Genomic DNA, 22761 nt, shown 5'->3' with positions numbered 1-22761 from the left:
GCCTCTCGAGTGCTGGGATTAAAGGTGTGCGCCACCACTGCCTACCTTTGTTTATGTCTTAAGCATATGTAATATTGTGTGAATTACTTTTAGATCATGTATCAATTTTATTTTGTCATTGTCAAAGGTATTAATGAAACATTCCCAGAGATTATCAGTATACATAAAAATCATCAATGAATGTCTTCATATTTGCCAGCCTAGAGATAAGGAGTGTAATTTGATTTATTTTCATGGTATGATTTATTATTTGAGCATAGGCCCCCTAACAAGAGCAGTAGAAAAGCGTAAGATGATAGTTTATCATAGATACCAATTTCTTCCCGAAATACTCAGCCTTCGCATGTGGGGTTTAGGCAGTGCTGGCGATGGAATCCAGAGCCTTGCCCATGCTAGACAGGAGCCCCCACTGCAGCCCATCATGTGTTGTTTTCCAAACTGACTTCTTCCAGAACAGCAGCAACTCCACGTTGATCCACCTGGATCATTAGCACTTTCATCTCCAGTGCTGTGGCTGTCTGCTCATCACTTGGGAGACATTGTCACTGCAGGCAAGAGTTACATCTGGATGCTGAAGTTCATGGTTGGAAGTGTCATGAGAGAGAGAGAGAGAGAGAGAGAGGTTCTGCGTGGTCTCCAAGCCTTTTCCTGCTACATGAGTATCAAGGACAAAGGGAGGAATGGTAACCTTAGAGTGTGGAAAGCCTCACACCCTAGTCAGCGAGGCAGAGTAAGCCCTGGACATCTCATGTCTCCTGGTGGGATGTGTGCACAGGGTCATCTGCTGTTTGTGTGGATACTTGCCAAGCACAGGCTGACTTGAGTCATGAAGGAACATTAGGCAACTGGTCTGAGGGATGATCTGCAGACAAAGTGGCCAGTGTTTCCAGGTGTCCGTCATAGCCAAACTGGCCTAGGATGGAGAAGACATCCTGACAGCAGACCTGGAGCAGGAAAAGTACACCAGTGATGGTAGTTGGCAAACTTTGGATAGGACTGGCTGTTACTTAATAGGTTGTATGTCGATAGATCTGTCCCGACTTTGGTCACTGTAACTGGGTTCTATAAGTCATCAGCAGGCAGGGAAGCTTGAGCAAGTCTGTGTGGAAATTCTTTATACACTATTTTTGTAAATTTGAAAGTACTTAAAAATGAAGTTAAGCAACGAGAAAATTAATTCAGCAGAGCTGGGAAGTAAAGGCCATGGCTGACGTGCTTTGTGCCAGCACTTTGGACGGGTCAGGAAGTGGCTGCTTTTCTTTGCTTCAGGAGTGTCTGTAGCGATGAGGCTCACTGAGGTTTCAGGGATCCTGGGATTGGTGAGCTGTGGCTCCATGGGATTTCAGCTCCCTGTTTGACAGGGTCTGGTTTAATGAATTAATCTACTTCCTTTTATAAGGAGCTGTAATTATGTATTGGGCTGTCCCGTGACCATGCAGGTTACCCGAGCTTTGTTGTGGCTCCCAGGCTCCCTAGCTGGAAATGCAGCACTGTATTGACTCGCTGGTTTGTTTGCTTCTGTTTTTATTGGCTGCTTTGAATTCAGGAGAGTCTGTGGATTTTTCTGCAGTGAGTCATATATTCAGTTTGATATTTATTGGTTGTCTCTTAGGAAGAAGTGATTTTAAAAGGTTTTTAAAAATTATTTTATTTAAGCTTGAAATATTATACTAGATGTATGTTTTTGTTATCAGAAAAGACAAGAATTTTCATATAAACATTAAATAATAAAACACCGCCTGGGAACCCTGTGGTATGGTGTCTTAAATAGATTTCTTTTTCTGTGATGAAGACCATGACCGGAAGCAACTTGGGAGGAAAGAGTTTATTTTACCTGACGGTTTACAGTTGTTGTCCATCCCTGAGGGAAGCCAGGGCAGAAGCTCAAGGCAGGAACCTGGAGGCAGGAACTGAAGCAGAAGCCATGGAGGATGCTGCCTACTCACTGGCTTGCTTCTCATGGCTTCCTCAGCCTGCTTTCTTATACAGCTCAGGATCACCTGCCCAGGGAAGGTACTACCCACAGTGGGCTTGGCCTTTCCACATAATCGTTAATCAAGAAAATTCCCCCACAAACTTGACTACAGGCCATCTGATAGAGGCATTTCTCAATTGAGGGTCCTCTTCCTAGATAATTCTAGCTGGTGTCAAGTTGTCAAAAAACCATCCAGGCTATAGATTAACAGAATAGAGGGAATAGGCAGGTGCCATTGTTCACATGAGTGTTGGTTAGTGTGTGGCTCATGGGTTCTTAAATCCCAGCCATTTTGGTCAGCGTGGAGGAAGATGGTGGACTTGGGGCTCTGAAGACCCAGGGCTACATTAGCTGGTCCTTTAACTTATCTGAATCTTAAATGTCTCATCTCTAAATCTGGACTCATTAGCATATCTGTGAAGTGTCCTTGGCCTGCAGACACCTCAGATACATGGCTGCATTTATTTTTTTTTTTTTGGTTTTTCGAGACAGGGTTTCTCTGTGTAGCTTTGCGCCTTTCCTGGAACTCACTTGGTAGCCTAGGCTGGCCTCGAACTCACAGAGATCCGCCTGGCTCTGCCTCCCGAGTGCTGGGATTAAAGGCGTGCGCCACCACCGCCCGGCACATGGCTGCATTTTTAACCACTCTGTTCACAGGTGAGAATCTGCTTTGCTTACACATATCTCTAACATTGGTGACATTTGTCAGTGACCTGTGTTATAGATCTAAGGTTTTAAAATGGTTTTTACGTTTATTTATTATGTGCTTGTGAGGGAGGGTGCATATGTCATGGACCATGTGTGGCGGTTGGGGACGCCTTGTGGGAGTTGGTTTTCTTCTTCCACCACGTGGGTCCTAGGGATCAAACTCAGGTCCTCAGCTTGGTGGCAAGCGCCTGTACCTTCTGAGCCATCTCACCAGTCTAGGGCTTTTTGTCAGGAAGCTCCCCCATATCTAGAAAAACAGATTTTCTTTTAAGATCTTAGTCCTGTTGGATGTGTTACCCTAATCTACCAGATACTTGTCACCATTTATTAGACCTTTATTGTCTTCGTCTCAAGTCATTTGGTACACATAAAAATCAGATTTCTTTTAGAAGAAAATCTTATGAGACAAAGGGACAAGAAAGCACGTGGACAACTAGTGGGGGCATTTGTATTTAGTATTTGTTCAAGCTTAGGCTGGATGTTTGGATTCTCTGAGAAGAACCAGGTGTCACTATTCGTGTTTCCCTCCAGAATCAGGAGGACTTTCCTTAGGTCAGGGGTGGTTCCTGCATTTAACGACAGTACTACTGTGGCCCTAAGGCAGGAGTGCTGTAAATTTGAGGTCAACTGGATCTACATAGTAAGTTCTAGGCTAGCCTGGGGAGGCATAGTGAGAACTCATCTTAAAACAAACAAAAAACCCAAAGAACATACTTTGTTTTATCCTTAAATTGATTTTGAGTTTATTGTGTGAACTTAAGTGAGCATGACTGTTATTTAGAATTCTGCACTTGAGTGCTCAGGGAGGAAGGCATGCCTGCTTTTATTGGTCCACGAAAAAAGACGTGTGCATGTGTATTTATGTCTGTGATGAGGGAGCACGTGAAAGCAGCCGGGTTCAAGAGTAACCATTAGTGATCTGGAGTGAAGGGTCTGTGGGAGTTCTTCATTGGATCTCAGGCCTTAGTTATTTTCTTGGCAGTTTCAGACAGAGGGACAGAAGGGAGGTTGAAGTGCCTGGCAAGTGAAGAGGGCGTGTACTGAGTGACCCAGTGGATAGGAGCTCACTGGCAAGGAAGTAATTGTTCCTTTAAATGTAACCTTTTTTCCTGAGCTACAACAGAAGTCCACTGGAAAGAAAAAAATCTGGGTAGATAAGAGCATAAACTACAGCTGTTTAAGAGCTCAGGAAAGTTCCAGAAATGAAATCAGAAGACAGGTAGTTTCCGCTGGAGGGGATGGTCGTTGAGACAGGGTTTAAAAATATTATTTTATTTGTATGGGTATTTTTCCTGCATGTATATCTATACACTACATGCCATACCTGGTACTTGAGGAGGCCAAAAGAGGGTATTGAGCTGTCGAACTGGAGTTACAGACAGTTGTGAGCTGCCATGTGGGTACTGGTAATTGAACCTCAATCCTCTGGAAGAGCAGTCATTGTTTTTAACCACTGAGCCATCTCTCCAGCCTGAGGTAGGGTTTAACTAATGAAGCCCAGGCTGGCATCAGACCCACAGTCCTCTTACTTACCCCCTCTCTAGTGCGTGGGATTACAGGGAGGTGCCACTGCACCTGACTCAGAAGTCAAGCTTTCAAAAAGGATTACTTATAAGATGTATACAGGATGAGCAAAAACACAGAGGCAGAGCCATTAGGATTTTTAAGACCCTGCCCTAAGGTCTCCCAGTGCTCAGATCCTTCTTCCTGCTGGAGAGAGACAAGTTAATTGGCTGTAATCTGTTCCCTCCCCTCATTGGTGTTAATTTACCTATCATTTACTATTTGGTTTCAGAAGTAATATTTTCTCTTTTCTTTTCTTTTTATCCCCTTTCCCTCTCTACCTCCTCTTCTCATCCTCCTCCCCCCTTGAGACAGAATTTGATCTTGAACTTATTATGTAGCTCAGACTGACCTTTTAAACTCCTGATCCTCCTGCCTCCAGCTTCTCTGCACATAGGTTATAGGCGTGTGTGCCTGGCTAATATTTTGTTTCTCATTGCAAATTTGCTTACATTTATTGTCTTTTACTGTTCAAGAAGAGTTTTTCTAAACTACACTTCTTTGCTAACACTTGTCCTCTTTCTTTCATGTTCATGGTGACACCACTCTCTGGAACTCAGGAGCCAGCCAAAGGTAAGAGTTCTTCACATGATGCTTACAGAGATTCCTGTGCATATCCTTGAAGTACTAGGCATTTTCTTCTCAAAACTCAAAACTCTTCCTTGCTGGTTGATAAAAGCAGTGTAAGCCTTTGGCTGTCTCATGATTCCAAAGCTGCTTCTTGGCACAGACAGAGCTGGAGGGCTGTGGAGAGCAGTGCACTCTGGCCAGCTCTGCCCAGTCTCCTAGCAACCCAACACAGATTCCTTGTGTGCCATAGATTAGCATGAAACTGATTGTTCCATACTGTGCTCACTCTGGGCCAATCCAACTCATCTTGCTCCTAGGCAGTGGAGTTCTTTGCCAGACCCATGGGGTCCTGATGGTACTCTGGTGTTGGGCTCCATATTCCTCCAGGGGCTGTGCTTGCATCTCATATTGGAACCAAATTATGAGACCACCCTTAAATTTTTTAATTACATTTTTAAATTGTGTGTGTGTTGCACATCCATAGCACATGTGTAGACGTCAGAGGACAACCTTTCAGGCATTGGTTCTTTTCTTACACATGTGGACGCCAGGGATTGAACTCAGGCTTGGGGGCAGACCCCTTCACCCACTAGCCAACTTTTATGTGGAAGTATTGACTTCTTTGTCTTCCAAGGGTCTTTAATTTTTATAAAAAAAGATTTCTTTATTTTATTTTACATGTCTGAGTGTTTTGCTTTCATGCATGTATGTGTACCATGTGCATGCCTGGTGCTCATGGAGTTGAGACGATATAGGATCCCCTGGGACTGGAGTTACAGATGATTGTAAGCTACAATGTAGGTGCTGGGAACTCTGTCCTCTGCAAGAGCAGCAAATGCTCTTAACCACTGAGCTCCTGTGGGTCTTATTCTTATAGGTTCTGAGTCAGCATGGAGCTGCTTTTAACTGGACAAGTCTCTGAAGTTACTTAGAACTTCCAGGAAATTCTGTTTGTCTACATTCTTGGACTTGTTTTTGTTTTACAGCCTGTGGTTGAGCTGTAGCGCTGTGCTGTTACTGTTGCTGAAATATGTGTAGACATGCCTTTTAGGATCCCCAGTGACCTTTTAAACAGTGCTTGAATATGACACTGGTCTCCTTATGTTTGTGAACTTTGTCTCATTTTCACTATGAAAAGGTGCTGGCTTAATTTCGCTTTTTATTGGAACAGAAGCTGGAGACCAGTAAAGATGTGAGGAACTACTTCACAGCATTAGAAACTTGCTATGTTTCATTTAGTGAACTGTTCTTACTGCTTAGAGAAAATGCTTTGCAGACAAATCCTGGAAGGGGAAGCCCACATCCGTAACAGATTGCTTCCTCTGGAGGAGAAGTGTAGTTGGCAAATGGGAGACCTTCATTTATTTATTTTAAAATTCATTACTTTATTGTGTGTGCACACTCTTGCATGCTTACCCTGCCATGTGCATGCTATGTCAAGCACTTAGGGGTCAAAGGACAACTTTTGGGAATCAGGTTTTTCTTTCACCACTTGAGTCCTAAGAAATCAAGCTCAGGTCATCAGGCTTGGTGGCCAGCACCTTTACCCTCTGAACCATCTCACCAGCCCTGTTTTTATTTTATATTTTTCTGTGAAATTTGTTTGTTAGTGTGAATATTTGTTCTTCTCTCTTTGTTGAAAACCTTTTTGATTTAAGGAACAAGGGAAGACAGTGGTGGGGTATTAAAATGGCATAGGCTTGAAATGGCACAAATGCCAAGAGGAAACCCACTGATTTGTATGTTCACTTACATAATTTATAATCAAAAAAGGAATGGAGATGGGTATGGGGTGCTGCACACCTTTAATCCCAGCAGTTGGGAGGCAAAGGCAGGTGTGGATCTCTGGGAGTTTGAGGCCAACTTGGTCTCAAACAAACAGACAGACAAACCAAAAAAGCTCAAACTCAAGAAATAGTGTAGTATAGTGTTTGCTACTTATGATGGAAAGCATGAAAACCACTCAGATGGAAGGCCTGCTCTGTGCCAAATCTAACTTCCAGCTTTTACATCCACAAATTAGTGCAATTAATCTGCTTGATTGTTGGAGCTCAAACCTGCTACCTTGTACATGTTAGATAAGTGCTTTACCACTAACCTACATTCAAACTTATTCCTAACTATTCAACATACGGTTTTATAAGGAAGCAAAGCATTTCATTACCAAGAGAAGCAAACATAGTCTCTGGAAGCCAGAGTCCACTGTACAACGTTTGACAAAGTGGGAGGGCTCTAAAACAGTGAGAGGATAATAGCTACATAAAGAGCTGTTAGCAGGACATGCTTGACAGTTGTTGGTTCATTAGTTGGTATCTGCAAATGGAGCATGCATGGATAGTGTGATTATCACTGACTTTATGCAGCTTTGGCCTAGAAGGTATTTGTAGTAATTTATAAAATTCCTAAAACTGAAAAGGGAGCCACTTAGTGTTTTTGGTAAATAAGAACTATTATATCTTAGTTTTCAGTTCTATAAACAAGAGTCCCAAACTTCTATGAAATTTACTTTCTTTGATTTAAGTTGTGCTAGGTAAGTGCTGGTAAACTTGGGTAGATTTAAGTGGAAGAGAAGAGGAGAGAGAGAGAGAGAGAGAGAGAGAGAGAGAGAGAGAGAGAGAGAGAGAATATGACTAATATTAGTTAATTACTAAATTAGTTAATTCTAAAGACCCTGCTTTAGAAAACCAACTAACCAAACAGTAAAAAATTTCATTTTATAGCTGCACACACACGTTGCTATTGTGCACGTCGTCTCACAAGCTTCCTTTTGATTTACCATTGCAGGTGTTTTCCATGAAAGGTAAATCTGTCTCACTGTGTAGTCACCGTGGGCTTATATGCATCACTAACCCTACTCTCTGACATTAAGTGATGGTGTTTGTCTGAGGGATTGGACAGCTGAAACATGATCACAGTGTAGCCCAGGCTGCCCTGAAACTTAGCTATTCTCTTGCCTTAGTCTCTCAGGTTTGTGCCATAAGGCCTGGCTAGTAAGTTGGTTGACAATGCTATGCATTATTATAATGGCAATTGTGATATTAAGGTTTTGTTCTTAATACACTCCCTTTATGTTCCCTCTGCAACAGATATTTGCTTATGATCACTGTTTCTGGTCCATGGATGAATCCGTCCGAGAGAAGTATGCAGGTAACTGAGCACACTGTCCTGTGCAGTTAGTAATGTGGAGGTGTTTTGGTGTGTTTTCCACCCGCTACCATGGTATCATTTGGTGTAACTTTTAAACATTGTCCAGGCAGCTGCTTCCAGCATTTGCTGTGAAAGATTTTGTGCTGTCTGGGGACCAAGAGACTTCAGTGAGATGTTTTTAATGTGAGATGATAAATACTATGACTATGGGATCTCATGAGATCATCTCAGATATATCTATCTAATGGGGTCAGGTGCTACATTATAGGCATGCAGACCCTCATAATGTTAGTGATGTGGTCCAGAGGGACCTAATATAAGGGGGGAGGAGCCCCACATGGTAGCCCGAGGTCTAGTCCTTAAAAGCTCTGTGGTGCTCATTAATTTTCCAGGCCTGCAGGACCATCTGTCTGTCTTTCCTCTGTACCTTTTGCCCTGTTCTACTACCTCCCCAAAGATAACTGTCTCGTTCCCATTTCTCAACAAATTTAGGATTATGTGACAGCCCTTTGTTCCTTGCATCCCTGACTGTCAAGGTCGAATGTTTCTAAGCAGTGCTTTTACACACTGAACATATTTTATTGGCTTCTGTTATAAGAAAGATCATGGTTAACAAAAACAATTAAGGTTCCTTTGGTCTCATTGGCCCAGGGGTGACTCCAAGGATCATTCAAATTCAGAAGTGTGACAACCGAACTGTAAATTGACTAGAAAGTGAGGTGGATGGAACACCTTTGCTAGACACAGCAGCATCTGGTTCTTCCAGTATTTTATGTGCGTGATTGTTTTGCCTGCATGTATGTGTGCCACATATGTGCCTGATGCCCATGGAAGCTAGCTAGAAGAGGGTGTTGGATCCTTGGAACTAGGGTTATAGATGGTTGTGAGCTGCCGTGTGGGTGCTGAGAATTGAACCTAGGTCCTCTGCAAGAACAGCAAATGCTTTTAACTTAGGAACAATCTCTCCAGCCCCTGTTTCCAGGATCTCACTCCCTGTCCTAACTATTATGAATTGTAAGTCATGTAACCTGAAATTTTCATGAGGGAAAGGAAAGAAGGGAGTTGACGTGCATGATTTTTCTGAACTCTAGTACATTTTGAGTAAAAGTGTGGTATGTAGTTGAATTCAGGCACTAAGTCTAGGTCCTAAGTTTAAATTTCAGATGTTTAGGGCCAGTGAGACAGCTCAGGTGGTAAAGGTGCTTGTACCAAGCCTGATGATCTGAGTTCAATCTCCAGGACCAACTGCTACCGACTGTCCTCTGATCTCCACACAGGTGGCAACACGTGTACACACGTGACACACACATACAATAAATAGAGATTATCGAATCTTAGTCGTGGACTGTAAAATAAGCAGCTATTGAGCTCTCTGCATTTCATGGCTTGATTTGGGTGGCCTTGTTCAAGTATCTGTTACAGGGAACCCTTTACTGATTTTCCACTCTAACTAGACATAACCTGTGGGACAGAAGCTTTCAAGCTTAAAAATCTTGTTTGGGGATAAATAAGCAGACTGTTTTGTTTTGTTTGATTTCTTATTTGTTCATGTGTTCTTTGCCTTTAAAATACCATTTTCCTGTCCTTTAGGTCAAGATGATGTTTTCAAGTGCCTTGGAGAGAACATCCTTCAGAATGCATTTGATGGCTACAATGCCTGTATCTTTGCCTATGGGCAGACAGGTAACATGAACTAACACCTACTCCACATTTAAGCATCCTTCCATGAAGATGAAGCCATGTTTACTGGGGTGCTTTCTTATCTTGTGTTTCCTTATCCTGTGTTAGTTTGTCTCGTAGGTGATTAAGTTAGACAGTGGCATGTTTCTAAAACAGTACAATAAAATTAGGACTAAAATCCCTTTTCTTTATTGATTTTCCCCCCCTTCCCATTTTCTTCTTCTTAATAATTTGCAGAGCTACAACCATCGAGTTTATTATTGGCTGTGTCTATATATTGTAGTTCTTTAAGGATCATAATAGAGAGAATACCACAAAGGAAGAACCCACTTGTGGTGCAGGAGAGATGGCTCAGTGATTAAGAGCACTTGTTGCTTTTCCAGAGAACCTGGGATTGATTCCCAGCACCTACATGGTGACTCACGGTCATCTGTAACTCCAGTTCCAGGGGACCTGATACCTTCTTCTGGCCTCTGCAGGCCCCAGGCATGCAAATGGTGCATAGACATGTGGGTAAAACACCCATACACATAAAGTAAAAATTAAAAGAAAATATATTTTTAAAAGAACACACTTGTTAATATCTTACTGGTCATAACTGGTAAGGATTTTAGGCTTCTATCCTTTGTAATTAAAGAGAGAAAACCAATTTAAAACAGTTCATCATGTGACCTGTCCAACTGGACATTGCTCTTTCATAGAACAATGTTTTTGGTGGGTTTGGACATCATGTGGGGTATCCAAAAGAACAGGAACTCTGAGCCAGGCAGGGCCAGTTCCCCTCTTGCCCCTGCCTCTCACCAGAAGGGCCTTTTCTGCCTCATCCTTTCCTCTTTGTGAACTGTTGACACTTTAGACCCTTCCCTAGGATTGGCATGACGAATTATCTGGGCTCACTTTAGGAGGACCTGGGGTGTCGGAAGTAGAGCGTTAGTTTTAGGTTGGTGACAGGGTGGCACAGCAGCGGCTTGTGAGGTCGAAAGCACACAAATGTCACAAAGCCGTGCGGTCCCGGGAGGGGCAGGTTGCGCCAAAGTGTCATGTGTTGGTTCTGGGTGGTAGGACTGAGGTGATTTAATCTTTCCCCTTTTCATTTGTCTGTGTTTGCTGGTCTGTCTGTGCATCTGTCCTTCCTTCCTTTACTTCTTTCTTTTGATGGGACTAACCAGCCTGGCTTTGATCTTGCTATCCTCCTGCCTCAGCCTCTGGAGTGCTGGTATTAAAGATGTGTAACAGGTTTCTGAGTCGTCTTTAATGAGTATGTATTTCTGTTCCAGTGGAGCAAATGCTTGTCCATTAGAGGAAGATTATTGTTTGTTCAGGGTACTGCTGCAGGAGGCCAGTAAGCCCGTGGGACACCATGTCTTTTGTGCTTTGATTTCAGCAGTTAGGAGTATCTATGGGAACAGTATTACTTAGATGATTCCTAGCTTACTTAGAAAACTTTAAAAATCTTGCTATATTTTAGATAATTTTTCTTAAATATGAAGATTATTCAAGGAGGGTCTGTCTCTCTTGTCTTTTTTAGACAGGGTGTCAAGTAGTGGAGGTTGGCTTTGAACTCCTCATCCTCTGCCTCCTGAGTGCTCGATTAGAGGTATGGGCCATCATGCCTGGCTAGGTTTTTTTTTCTTTCTAGACAAGTTTACTTCTGTTTACACAAGTAATAGAAACTTCTGTATGTTCCATTCTCACTATGCTTGATTGCATTTCTTATTCTTTTCATATATATGTATATTTACTATATTTTGTGCATTTTGCTAAATCCTAAAAATTTGTTATAAGTAGTAGAAATAGGGTTAAATGCCTTTAAATTTCTCTAAGCGGTAGTGATGGCTCCTTTTCGTTTTTTCAGGGTCTGGAAAGTCTTATACAATGATGGGTACAGCTGACCAACCTGGACTAATCCCCAGACTCTGCAGTGGACTCTTCGAACGAACCCAGAAGGAGGAAAATGAAGAACAGAGCTTTAAAGTCGAGGTGTCCTACATGGAGATTTATAATGAAAAAGTCCGAGACCTTCTTGACCCCAAAGGGTAAAAGACTTGGAGGCTTGAGTGCTGTGGCTTTCTTGAAACAGACATAATAGATTAGCTTTAGAGAAGGCTATAATTGAACTGTGGTGGAGAGTGATCTGGCCATGCTGTTTGTGATTTATGCTTACACGGATCAGCTTCCCACAGCCAGTTCTGGGTCGTTAGAGCAGGCCGAGTGATGATGCAGGTCTGTACGTGTGCCTCGCTGCCTCTCCTTCTCCTCACCCAAAGCCACAGACAGAACAGAGGTGGCAAGAGGCAGTCATTTAAAATGAGCGTGACTGTGGCCTTCAGTGACTCAGCTTTTCTTTTTTAAGGCAATAAACTTCTGGTGGATTTCTGTGGTTGGTTTCGGTGTGAAGTGAGGGGGGAGTAGAATGGAGCTTGGAACTTGGTCTTAGGGTAGTTCATCTGAAAGCCACGTACCCCCAAGAAGGTAGGAAACGCCCCTGATTTCTTGGGGTTGACTTTGAAAGAGAACTGCTTCAGAGTGTAAGGATGCCCTGAGAATTGCTTCGTCCACCCTGTGGCCATGTGAAGCCGAATGAGGAGAGGAGAGGTAGCCGAGGAGCCTGCGCACTGCAGTGTTGGTGGGGGAGGAGGAGAGGGCAGCAGTGGCTGAGGCTGTTGCTGGCTCATGTCAGAGAGCCGTGTGGGTAGGGCTTCCAGCCCAGGATCAGATGGTGTGTTATGTTTGGATGAGGAAGGTGGTCCAGGAAAGAGGATGTGAGGGACAGAATCCAGTGAGGCTCAGTCAAGAGCAAATGGACCTTAGTACTTCACAGCCATCTTTCTTTGGTGATAATGATCTTCAGGCCGGAGTCTGAGCTGACACTTGATTGTCTGTCCATACCTCACCTACCCATTGTTTATCAAGTCATTCTTATCTGCCAGGCATCATGCAGTTCAGAGGAAGAGCCCATAGTATGGAAAGAATGAGTTTTGTAGACAAGTTAGAGTGGCATGCAGTCTACTTTTTTCTGCATGAGGGATGTTAACACAAAATAGAGTGCAAAAAGGGAAGGGGGGCCTTTCCCAGAGCCGAGGGAGGATTCCACAGAGGTGCTTGATGGTTTATATGCTGAGTAGGAGTTGTCCACTGAGAAGTGAGGTGGAACCATGTCTAAGCACAGCCTTGTGGAAGAGGATGGACATTACCCACTTCCAGGATGATAAAGATGCAGTGCAGCTGGAGGGTAGGGTGTGTAGAAACCAGAAGTCACAGAAGGAGGCAGAGGTGGGCGGCCATGGCTCAGGCACTCACAGTTTGCTCCCTTTGCACTTTTGATTCTGCCTGCATGCTTTCCTTGAACTTTGACCTCCGTGAAGGTGGCCGGTTTCTTTGAGATCTAGCTCATGCTACTCGTCCCAGGAGCAGTCTGCTGTCTGGCTTCTAGCTCTTCATCCCTGTGTTTTGTAGCCCTAGTGGACTGGCTTGAAGCTTGCCAGTCAGATGTGTTTAGTCTTTATTGGTTTCTTGTTTGTTTTGCATGTGGCTTAGTGCTCAGCACATGGGCTTTGGAGTCACACAGCTCAGGATTTAGCCTCTTGTTACTGGTTGAGCAAGTTCCTAACACTTCCTAGGCCAACTACACCTATTTTTTTTTCTTTTTTCTATGAAAGTTCCTTGAAAATTAAAAAAGTGTTTCCTTTTTCTTTCTTTCTTTTTTTTAAAAAGATTTATTTATTTATTTATTATGAATACAGAAGAGGGCGCCAGATCTCATTTCAGATGGTTGTGAGCCACCATGTGGGTGCTGGGAATTGAACTCAGGACCTCTGGAAGAGCAGTCAGTGCTCTTAACCTCTGAGCCATCTCTCTAGCCCATGTTTCCTTTTTCTTAATGTAAAAACTTTTATTTATGTATACGCGTGCGTGCGTGCGTGCGTGCGTGCGTGTGTGTGTGTGTGTGTGTGTGTGTGTGTATGCACATGTGCGGTGCCTGTGGAAGTCAGAAGAGGGTATGGGATCCCCTGGAGTTGGAGTTAAAAGTAGTGAGCAGTCTAATGTCTGTGTTGAGAGTTGAACTCCAGCTGTCTGCAAGAACAGCAATACTCTAACTAAGCCATCTTTCCAGACCCTACAAACATTTCTGTTTCTGAAAAGTCAAAGTAATTGGATTGAAAGTCTAAAATCAGATTTTATTTTAACCAGAGTATTTGAGAAAACTTCATTTTTAAAATTCAAGTACTGATTTTATTAATTCAGTGACTATCATGGATAATAATGTAATCCTGTTGTTTTGCTTGAGGCATAATATAGTATATATATTGTCTTCAAGAAAAAGGGGACAGGAAGGCTGGAGAGATGGCTTAATGGTTAAAAGTACGAGTTGCTCTTTCAAAGAACCTGAGTTCAATTCCCAGTACCCACATGGTGACTCAGATCACCTGTAACTCCAGATCCAGGGGACCAGTGTCCTCTTCTGGCCTCTGTGAACACCAGGCATACACATGGTTAACAGATATAGGTGTTGACACAATACCCATACATATGAAAAGGGGAGGAGGGGGTTAGTGCTGAGGGGACAGCTTAGTTTGTGAAGTGGTGGCTGTGAAAGTATGGGGACCTGAACTGGATCCCTAGAACCCATGTTTAAAAAGAAATCCATGTGTGATGTATATGCTTGTAATCCAGTATTGAGAAGGCAGAAACAGACCTATCCCTGAGGCTCACAGGCCGCTGGCCTAGCTAATCATCAAGTTCCAGGTCCTAGTGAGAGATCTGCTCTCAAAAAATAAGGTAGAGAGCGTTCAAAGAATGACACCTGAGGTAGACCTCTCGCCTCCATAGGCACACACCTGTTCACACACATGCCTACACACAAGTCAACATGCACATATACCCACCCACATCCATACACATAGACATAAAAACAAAAAGGAAAAGGAAAAGGCTAAAAGTTAAACCCAGACCATGTCCGTGGGTAAGAGGTGAGCAGCAGTCCAAATCTTGTGCTGTGTCTACTTTAACTGAACTCACTTGGATTTATCTGCACTCGTGTAACAGTGTAAGTTGAATGTAGGATGCTAGAAGATTCAGAATCATTAGGAAATACTATGCTGTGACCCATACACTGAAAGGCAGTAAAACGTTTAGATGGCCAAGTCATTTCCTAGTTCCCTACTCCCTCAGTACCTCTGTTCGCTTCCCATATGGTGGATGAAGTGACCTGTGTGTCCCCTCCCCCCCCACGCCCCATCCCCACCCCCAATGCTGTTCTTTGTTACCTGTACTGTCTCCAGGCCCCTATGTCACCTGTACTCTGTCCCCAGGTCCCTATGTCACCTGTACTCTGTCTCCAGGCCCCTATGTCACCTGTACTCTGTCCCCAGGTCCCTCTGTCACCTGTACTCTGTCTCCAGGCCCCTATGTCACCTGTACTCTGTCCCCAGGTCCCTCTGTCACCTGTACTCTGTCCCCAGGTCCTCTGTTACCTGTACTGTCTCCAGGTCCCTCTGTTACCTGTACTCTGTCCCCAGGTCCCTCTGTTACCTGTACTCTGTCTCCAGGTCCACTGTTACATGTACTCTGTCCCCAGGTCCCTCTGTTACCTGTACTCTGTCCCCAGGTCCCTCTGTTACCTGTACTCTGTCTCCAGGTCCACTGTTACATGTACTCTGTCCCCAGGTCCTCTGTTACCTGTACTCTGTCCCCAGGTCCTCTGTCACCTGTACTCTGTCCCCAGGTCCTCTGTTACCTGTACTCTGTCCCCAGGTCCTCTGTTACCTGTACTCTGTCCCCAGGTCCCTCTGTTACCTGTACTCTGTCCCCAGGCCCCGCTGTTACCTGTACTCTGTCCCCAGGTCCTGTGGCCTATACCTTGCAAGGTCTTGTTGGCACCTTAGTTCCGTTTTTTACTTTGTTAGCCAAGTGTGTTAATTCTCTGAGTGACTCTTAGGTACCAGGAATTGTACTAGGAACCATAGACCCCAAAACTATTGTTAATACAAAGCATTTTTGGTCTTCTAATCCATGGTAGGGCTGAGCTGACTGAGACAAGACAGCAGACAGGAACAGATTATACAGGAGTGTGGGTGTAGACTGAGGAGCATAGACCTTACATTGTAGGCACCAAAAACTACCACAGGAGTTTAAATATTTGAACTCATCATTTATTTTGAAAACAAAACAAAACAGTATCTTTCGGTGGCCAAATGAACACATAATACAGATAAACAAACAAAAACAAAACATGATCATGTGGGATTTCACTATTAGTAAATACTCTTTAAAAATCATTTTAACTGAGAAATAATACTTTAATCTAAAGGGTCCAGTGGGATCTTTTGGGATATGTAAACACTATGGAATGGCTTCCTCAATCTAATTAATTTATCTGTTACCTCAGTTGTCATTGTTTTTTCTTTTTTTGGTGTGCTGTGAAACCCACCCCCAGCAATTTTGAATTATGATTTATACAATGACTGACCATAGTCACCATGCTGTTTGTGGGTCTCAGGCTCCAACCCTCCTTACAGAAACTTGGTGCCCTTTTGCTGGCATCTGGACAGATGTTCCTTGTATTTTGCTTAAAGCATTGAGAGTGCCACAGCTGCAAGCATGCTGGGAGGTTTGTTTTAGAACTAGTGAACGTGTTTACTTCTTGTTTTATTGAATCTCTTGTGCTTTTATTGGAATGATCATATTTCACCTCCTTCCCTCTAGTGTGTCAGCATGATAAAGTGTGCAGGCTCCCCTTGTTAGAAGAACCGTGGATAAGCTCAGTATTGTATCTTTAAATGACTGTGAGAGCTGTTTGTTGTCTTTGTTTCTTTGTTCGCGGCCGGCCGAGCTGGGCCTGTGGTTTGTCTTTCTTGTGCAGTTAACACTTACAGAGCTTCTGTCTTGGGGCCGGCAGGCTCTGTGATATGACAAGGAGATGTTGGTATTTATTTGACTGTGCATTCTTTGTGGTAGTAAACAGTCTTCCCACGCTTACCCTTTTGAGCTAGCCGTGTGGTATTTGACCACATTATCCAGTTTTTCCTCCCAGCAAGGGTTTTAAAATGAGGTTTAAATCCTTGAGCGGCCCGGTCGCAGCTCTTCTCTTTTAGGGGTTCTTTCTTGAAGGAAGTGTACGTTTCTGTGAAGCAAGTTGAGTCCTTCTAAAGGCGGTTACTAATGGATCCTCGTGTCTCTGTCATGAACAGAAGCCGTCAGACACTGAAAGTGAGAGAGCACAGTGTGTTGGGACCCTACGTGGATGGACTTTCTAAACTGGCTGTCACAAGCTACAAGGTAACAGCGTTCTCTATAGAAGCTGCTTCAATTTACAGTCGGTTTGACGTGTTGCATATCTTTATTTTCTAGAGCTTTTATTATGTTTATCTTATGTGCTTGAGTGTTTGCCTGCATGTGTGCCTGTGCACCAAGTGTGTGCCTGGTGCCTCTGAGGCCAGAAGAGGGCATTGGATCCCCTGGAACTAGAGTTTCAAACAGTTTTGTGAGCCGTTATGTGGGTGCTAGGAATTGAACTCAGTTTTTTGGAGCAATCTCTTCAGCCCTGGGTTATATTTTTAAAATTAAATTTACAGCCGGGCGGTGGTGGCACACGCCTTTAATCCCAGCACTTGGGAGGCAGAGACAGGCGGATCCCTGTGAGTTCGAGGCCAGCCTGGTTTACAAAGCGAGTTCCAGGAAAGGCGCAAAGCTGCACAGGGAAACCCTGTCTTGAAAAAAATAAATAAATAAATAAATTTACAATACCATTATTTAGTAACTCACTTCCTGCAAAAAACTTCAAAGCAAGATAGAGGCTAGTCAGTAAATGTCAACTAAATATGATGGAGCCCCTGGGTTGTCAGAACTAATGGATCCAGAATGGGCTTGGGAAGTTCTGGAAAATGTTTTTCCTGTGGTGATATTTTTGCAGCTAATGATTTACTTTGAGAGTATTTATTGTGTTGAAATTTTTTACTAAATAGCATTGTTTTGGATTTATACAGCAGAAGTGTAATTGTATGACATGAAATTTTTCATATATGTTTGGCAGTTTAAGATTGTGATGAAGTATGTACATCATAAAAACATAACAGGATTTTAGTAATGTTTCTTTGTGGATGTCCATGTTCTCTTGTTATGTATCCTTAGTGTCTAGGAAGTACCTGGCATATGGTAGATGTTTTTAATATACATATGACTGAATGAATCAAGAATAAGCAGTGATTTAAACAATACCTTCCTGTAAAAAAAAAAAAAAGTCTGAAATAGGTACTCTGAGGCTGGTGTTGTGGCTCCAAGCTGTTGGTAGGGACCTCAGGCCCTTCTCCACTCCACAGAGAGATGCTATAATGCCCAGACTCTCCTCATGCCTCTTACAACAGAGCTATAATGGCATGCCTACTTCCATTAAGGAGGATCACCCAGATGGTCTGTGTTACACTTTAGTTAATCATGTGGCCAGCCTGGGCTGCAAAGACATCTGGGAAATGCAGCCTCTTGATTCTGCCACAGCAGACTTAGAGGAAGAGAGGGCTCCTTCACTGGAAAGAGCACCGGGTGGTGAGAGGCAGCTGGGTAGCATTTTCAGATACTCCATCTCTGATTCCTCATTTCACAAATCCTTGTAGATGACTTTGCTATGCGTGTGTGTATTTATTCATTATTCATTTATTCATGTGATGCCAGGGGTTAGACCCAGGACCTCATTGCTCATTGCTTGTGGGCTCCATTCCCAGCCCAGAAGATGATAATTGTGTTGTAATTAATGAAGCTAAGGTCAGATTGCTTAGGCACTGTTTCAGAGCTTGTGGCTTTTGGGAGTGAGGGTAAGACAGGGTCTCACTTACTGTGTCATCCTGGATGATCTGGAACTCCTGGATGGCCTCACATTCCCAGAGATCCACTTGCTTTGCTTCCTGAGTGCTGAGATTAAAGGGTTGTGCCACCAGGTCTGGCCCCAGAGCTTGTAACATTTGGAAAAGCTGAGCCAGCCCTGGTGGCACAGTCCTGTCACCCCAGCTCTTTAGGAGGCCACGGCAGTAGTAGGATGGACAGTTCAAGGCCTGAGTAACTTATTTAAGTCCTGGCTCAAAAACATAAAAATAGAGCTAGAGATAGCTCAATGGGAGAGCATTTTTGTACCATGTTTGAGGCCTTGGGTTCAACTCCCAGAACTGTCCCCCACCCCAGATCCATAGCAATTTTTCTAGTATTCCTGGCTTTATGCTAATTTTTTAAAGCAGTACTATCAAATATATACTTAATGTGTTTAGGTGAAAGGTTAAAATCTTTTTTATTTTTTGCTTTTTAGATAATTTGTTTAAATAAAATAAACTCGTATTGCTTTTACAATTAAATGTACTTTTTTTTTGTTAATTTCTGGAGTAGGTGAATATCAGCATTTCATGTCACTCAAAAGTATTGTTTCTAATGTTGTGCATGGCACATCTGTGATATGGTACTGTGGAAGCAGAGGCAGGGGGATCACAACTTTGAGACTAGCCTGGGCCACATAATAAATTTGAGAACAACCTGGGCTACCTTGTAAGAGCCCATCTATGGGTTGAGGGAATCTAACTTCTAAACTTTTCTATATCAAAGCTGCCATTTGCTTCTGTGTCTACCGTAAACAATGTGCTTTAGTTGTTTCTCAGAAACAGTATGGGCTAATTGTATTCTTGCCAAAAAACAAAATGTAACCTCCAAAAACTTGGGTGCTTAGTGTGGGAGAGTGGTCATGCTTATTCACAAATAACAAAATCTGTGCTTGTAACCTGTTTCCATATAGGATATTGAGTCCCTGATGTCCGAGGGCAACAAGTCTCGGACAGTTGCCGCCACCAACATGAATGAAGAGAGCAGCCGGTCCCACGCAGTCTTCAAAATCACCCTGACACACACTCTGTATGATGTGAAGTCTGGGGTAAGCGGCTTCTGAAGGGATCATGGCTGAGCCTGTTCTCTTGATGTTAGCTGAATGGAAGGCCTAGTCCAGACTGTCGGTCAGGACTAGGGACCAAAGGTCCCGACTAGAGTAGACGCTGCTCTAAGGAAGCTGCAGTGCTGTTGGAACACCCCAAGAGGGCTGGGGTCTACAGCAGCTCCAGGAGTCACTCCTAAAACCACAAGGGACACCCACAGCTGCAATCAGAAATAAAGAAATTGCTTCTGTCAGTGCAGCTACCTCTTAGTACCCCGGAAGTTGTAGAACATCCTGGAAAACTTCAGATTTCATGACCTGCCTGATGGTAGAAAAAAAGCCAGGGAAGACACTTGACTTCTGCTTTCCAGTCTTTAGCAAGAGGGTCTGAAAGAACTTGAGTCATATCCTGAGGCCTGGCTGTAAGGGAGTCCTGGACTAGACCTGGGTCCCTTCCTCTCCAGAGAGAGAGCGGTGACTGGTCCTGACTCAGCAGCAGTGCATTTATACCCCATGGTTGATTGCAACCGTGCCTTGCTGGGGATACCTGCTGCAGCGTGCATTGGGGAAGCATGCCATAACATCATTAGACTGGGTAGGGTGCCCTTGGAGCATTTGTCTGGAACCTTGTGAAGATTCTGGGCCTCTGCATGTTGGGAACATCTTTGATAACTCCCTTTGTTCTCTCTCTTCATGTGAAGATTGATCACAGTGTCCATCCCTCAGAACCTCAGTTTCGAATACTGGAAACCAAAAGAGTCTCCTGGCAAGGTCCTCCATGTTGGCAGTGTTTTCCTTTGCTGGAAAATCACTTTTTTTCCTCCATCACATCAAGATCAATGTTAAAAACAAAAAGTTCTTTGTTTTTGATTTCCTTTTTTAGAGTGAAGCAAAACAAAGTAAATACCATACTGAAGACTATCTTTTCTTAAAAGCATTTTTGATTTGGGAAGCAAAATATTCTTTCATTATGTTTATTTTAGGGAGCTCTAATGTATTTTTGCAGTGCTGAGGCCTAAGGCATGTTAGATAAGTATTCTGCCACCGAGCTACATTCCCAGCCCGAAGATCACACAGATTTTAAAGGGAAGTTTTCAAAACGGGCGAATCTGCAGCTTCTGACATTGCTTCTCATGTTTCTGTTTTGATGATGAGGTGGAACAGAAAGCTTGTCACATGTTTGTGATCTGGTGGAGGGAAGCATCGCTGTCTAAGACCACAGCCGATGGCAGAAAACTAAAGCTGAATAGCTTCAAGGAGAGAGTGTTTAGAAAATGTTTTTGACTTTTTGAACAATTCTGTTATACAAAAGTCAGACTTTTTTTTTAATATTAGCCAAGAAATTACTGGCTAATAATTATGAAATTTCAAGTATAGTTTCAAATCATTGATCTTTTGATCTTAAAAGCATTTTTGTTTACATCTCTGAAAATTTTACCAATCTCCCCAAAATGTCCCATTTTGAAGCATTTTTCCTGAGGTCCTCAGCTTCCTTGTTTGCTGACAACTGGGTTAGCGAATTCTGTCAGTTTGTGCTAGGTTTTGTGCTGGGTGGTGTTTTTCTGCAGGGTTGGGTAGCAGCACGAAATGGTTTTGCAGTAACGGCAGATAACTCTAGTAAAGGCTCGAGACGATGAGCCATTCAAAGGAGTCAGCCTGTTGTCAGTGTTCATTAGCCATTTGCTAGCATGTGTCGATTTTCTTTGCAGACATCTGGAGAGAAAGTGGGCAAGCTAAGCTTAGTGGATTTAGCTGGCAGTGAACGAGCCACGAAAACTGGAGCTGCGGGCGACAGGCTGAAGGAGGGCAGCAACATCAACAAGTAAGCTCTCCAGAATCACATTCTTGAATTGCTTTACGGAGTTGATAGAAAAACAGGGGAACATCTGTGGGTATTGGAGTAAGATGATTCTGGAACGATTGAGGCAGTGATGAATAAGCAGTTTGGATTTGTTTTTCTAGAGTTTCCCAGGAGCCCAGGCTCATTTTCTCATCTGTGGAGTTGTTTGATGGGACTGAGCAGCGCAGTCCTCAGTCAAGTCAGGGCTTCTTAACAATGGCCCTATTGACACTGGGGCTTAGATACCCTCCTTGTCCTTTCGGGTGGAGGATGCTGTGCATTGTGGGATGTTTGATAGAATTCCTGGCATCCACTTGCCAAGTGATGTTAGTACCCACTGACCCCCAGTTATGGCAACCCAGTCTCTTTCTGTGACTTACTGTTACCATGGAGCATAGTCATCCTCCACTTGAGAACCACTGGCCTGTATTGTAGACAAAACCAGTGACCATCCATCTCTGAGTGAGTGCCAGCCACATTGTGTTTGTTCAAGTGTCAGGAGCAGGATTTTATGAAATGATGCTTCACTTGCCAGCTGTATCACACACATGGTTCTCCCTCAGGCTAAGTCATCACCTCTTCATGGGTTCCATTCTTCCCTCTGCTCAGGGTCCCCACAGCCAGGAGGCAGAGAGCAAATGGGGGCTGTGGAACACTTCTCCAGGATGGGGTCTGACCGACATGTGCAGATGTCAGCTTGTCAGCACTAGAGCAGTGCTTACCGGTTCCCCTTGGGTACTCTTCTTGAAGATGTCTGGTGTTTATATTGTTATTTTGACCTGAGGTTGTACAGTTCATGTATCTTATCTGCAAAAATGAAAGACAAAGAGTGCTAAGCATTTTTATTGCTTCAAGTAGCAGATGGACAGGAGTCCTTAGGAGCTCAGTCTTCAGATCAGTCAGCACAGTGCTGACCACAGTGCTCCTCACATGCAGGCTCCAGGGCACCTTGCTGTCCATCCTTGTGACTAATGTGACATTTGATATGTTTTGGTTGAGATAATTGTGCTTTTTGTTCCATGCAGGTCCCTCACAACCTTGGGTCTGGTTATCTCGGCCCTAGCTGATCAGGGTGCTGGTAAAAACAAAAATAAATTTGTTCCTTATCGGGACTCCGTTCTCACATGGCTGCTCAAGGTGAGTTATTTTCTTCCTCCTTCATTAGCATACTTTCAGTAGTTGGCAGAAAGGAAGAATAAAGAATAAGTTCATCTCTTTCAGGTACCTTTTCTCTGTCTGTTTCAGATTTGGAGCTTTCAGGCTGTTTGAGCAGTTTCTTTTTCTTTTCTTTTTTTTTATTCTTTTTTTTTTTTTTTTAATTTGTTTTATTTTACAATACCATTCAGTTCTACATATCAGCCACGGGTTCCCCTATTC

General features: G+C 43.4%; 1 protein-coding gene across 3 annotated transcripts in view; it reads left to right on the top strand.

Annotated features, from left to right (window-relative positions):
- The window catches only part of Kif13b (kinesin family member 13B), a 151409-nt gene that overhangs the window by 45159 nt on the left and 83489 nt on the right, over positions 1 to 22761 (top strand). For all 3 annotated transcript variants that reach the window (XR_005092167.1, XM_028884144.2, XM_028884143.2), the window contains exons 3-10: positions 4807 to 4819; positions 7903 to 7963; positions 9554 to 9646; positions 11499 to 11679; positions 16834 to 16921; positions 19413 to 19547; positions 21254 to 21366; positions 22410 to 22521. Coding sequence is in view for 2 of the 3 variants with exons in the window: in XM_028884144.2 (XP_028739977.1) it covers positions 4807 to 4819; positions 7903 to 7963; positions 9554 to 9646; positions 11499 to 11679; positions 16834 to 16921; positions 19413 to 19547; positions 21254 to 21366; positions 22410 to 22521 (796 nt within the window). In the remaining variant the exon portion in view is untranslated. The remainder of the gene's footprint in view (positions 1 to 4806; positions 4820 to 7902; positions 7964 to 9553; positions 9647 to 11498; positions 11680 to 16833; positions 16922 to 19412; positions 19548 to 21253; positions 21367 to 22409; positions 22522 to 22761) is intronic.

The sequence above is a fragment of the Peromyscus leucopus genome, chromosome 9 (assembly GCF_004664715.2).
Source record: "Peromyscus leucopus breed LL Stock chromosome 9, UCI_PerLeu_2.1, whole genome shotgun sequence".
Classification (NCBI taxonomy): domain Eukaryota; kingdom Metazoa; phylum Chordata; class Mammalia; order Rodentia; family Cricetidae; genus Peromyscus; species Peromyscus leucopus.
Note: the sequence above shows the minus strand (reverse complement) of the source record. Positions and strands in the feature narration are given on the sequence as shown.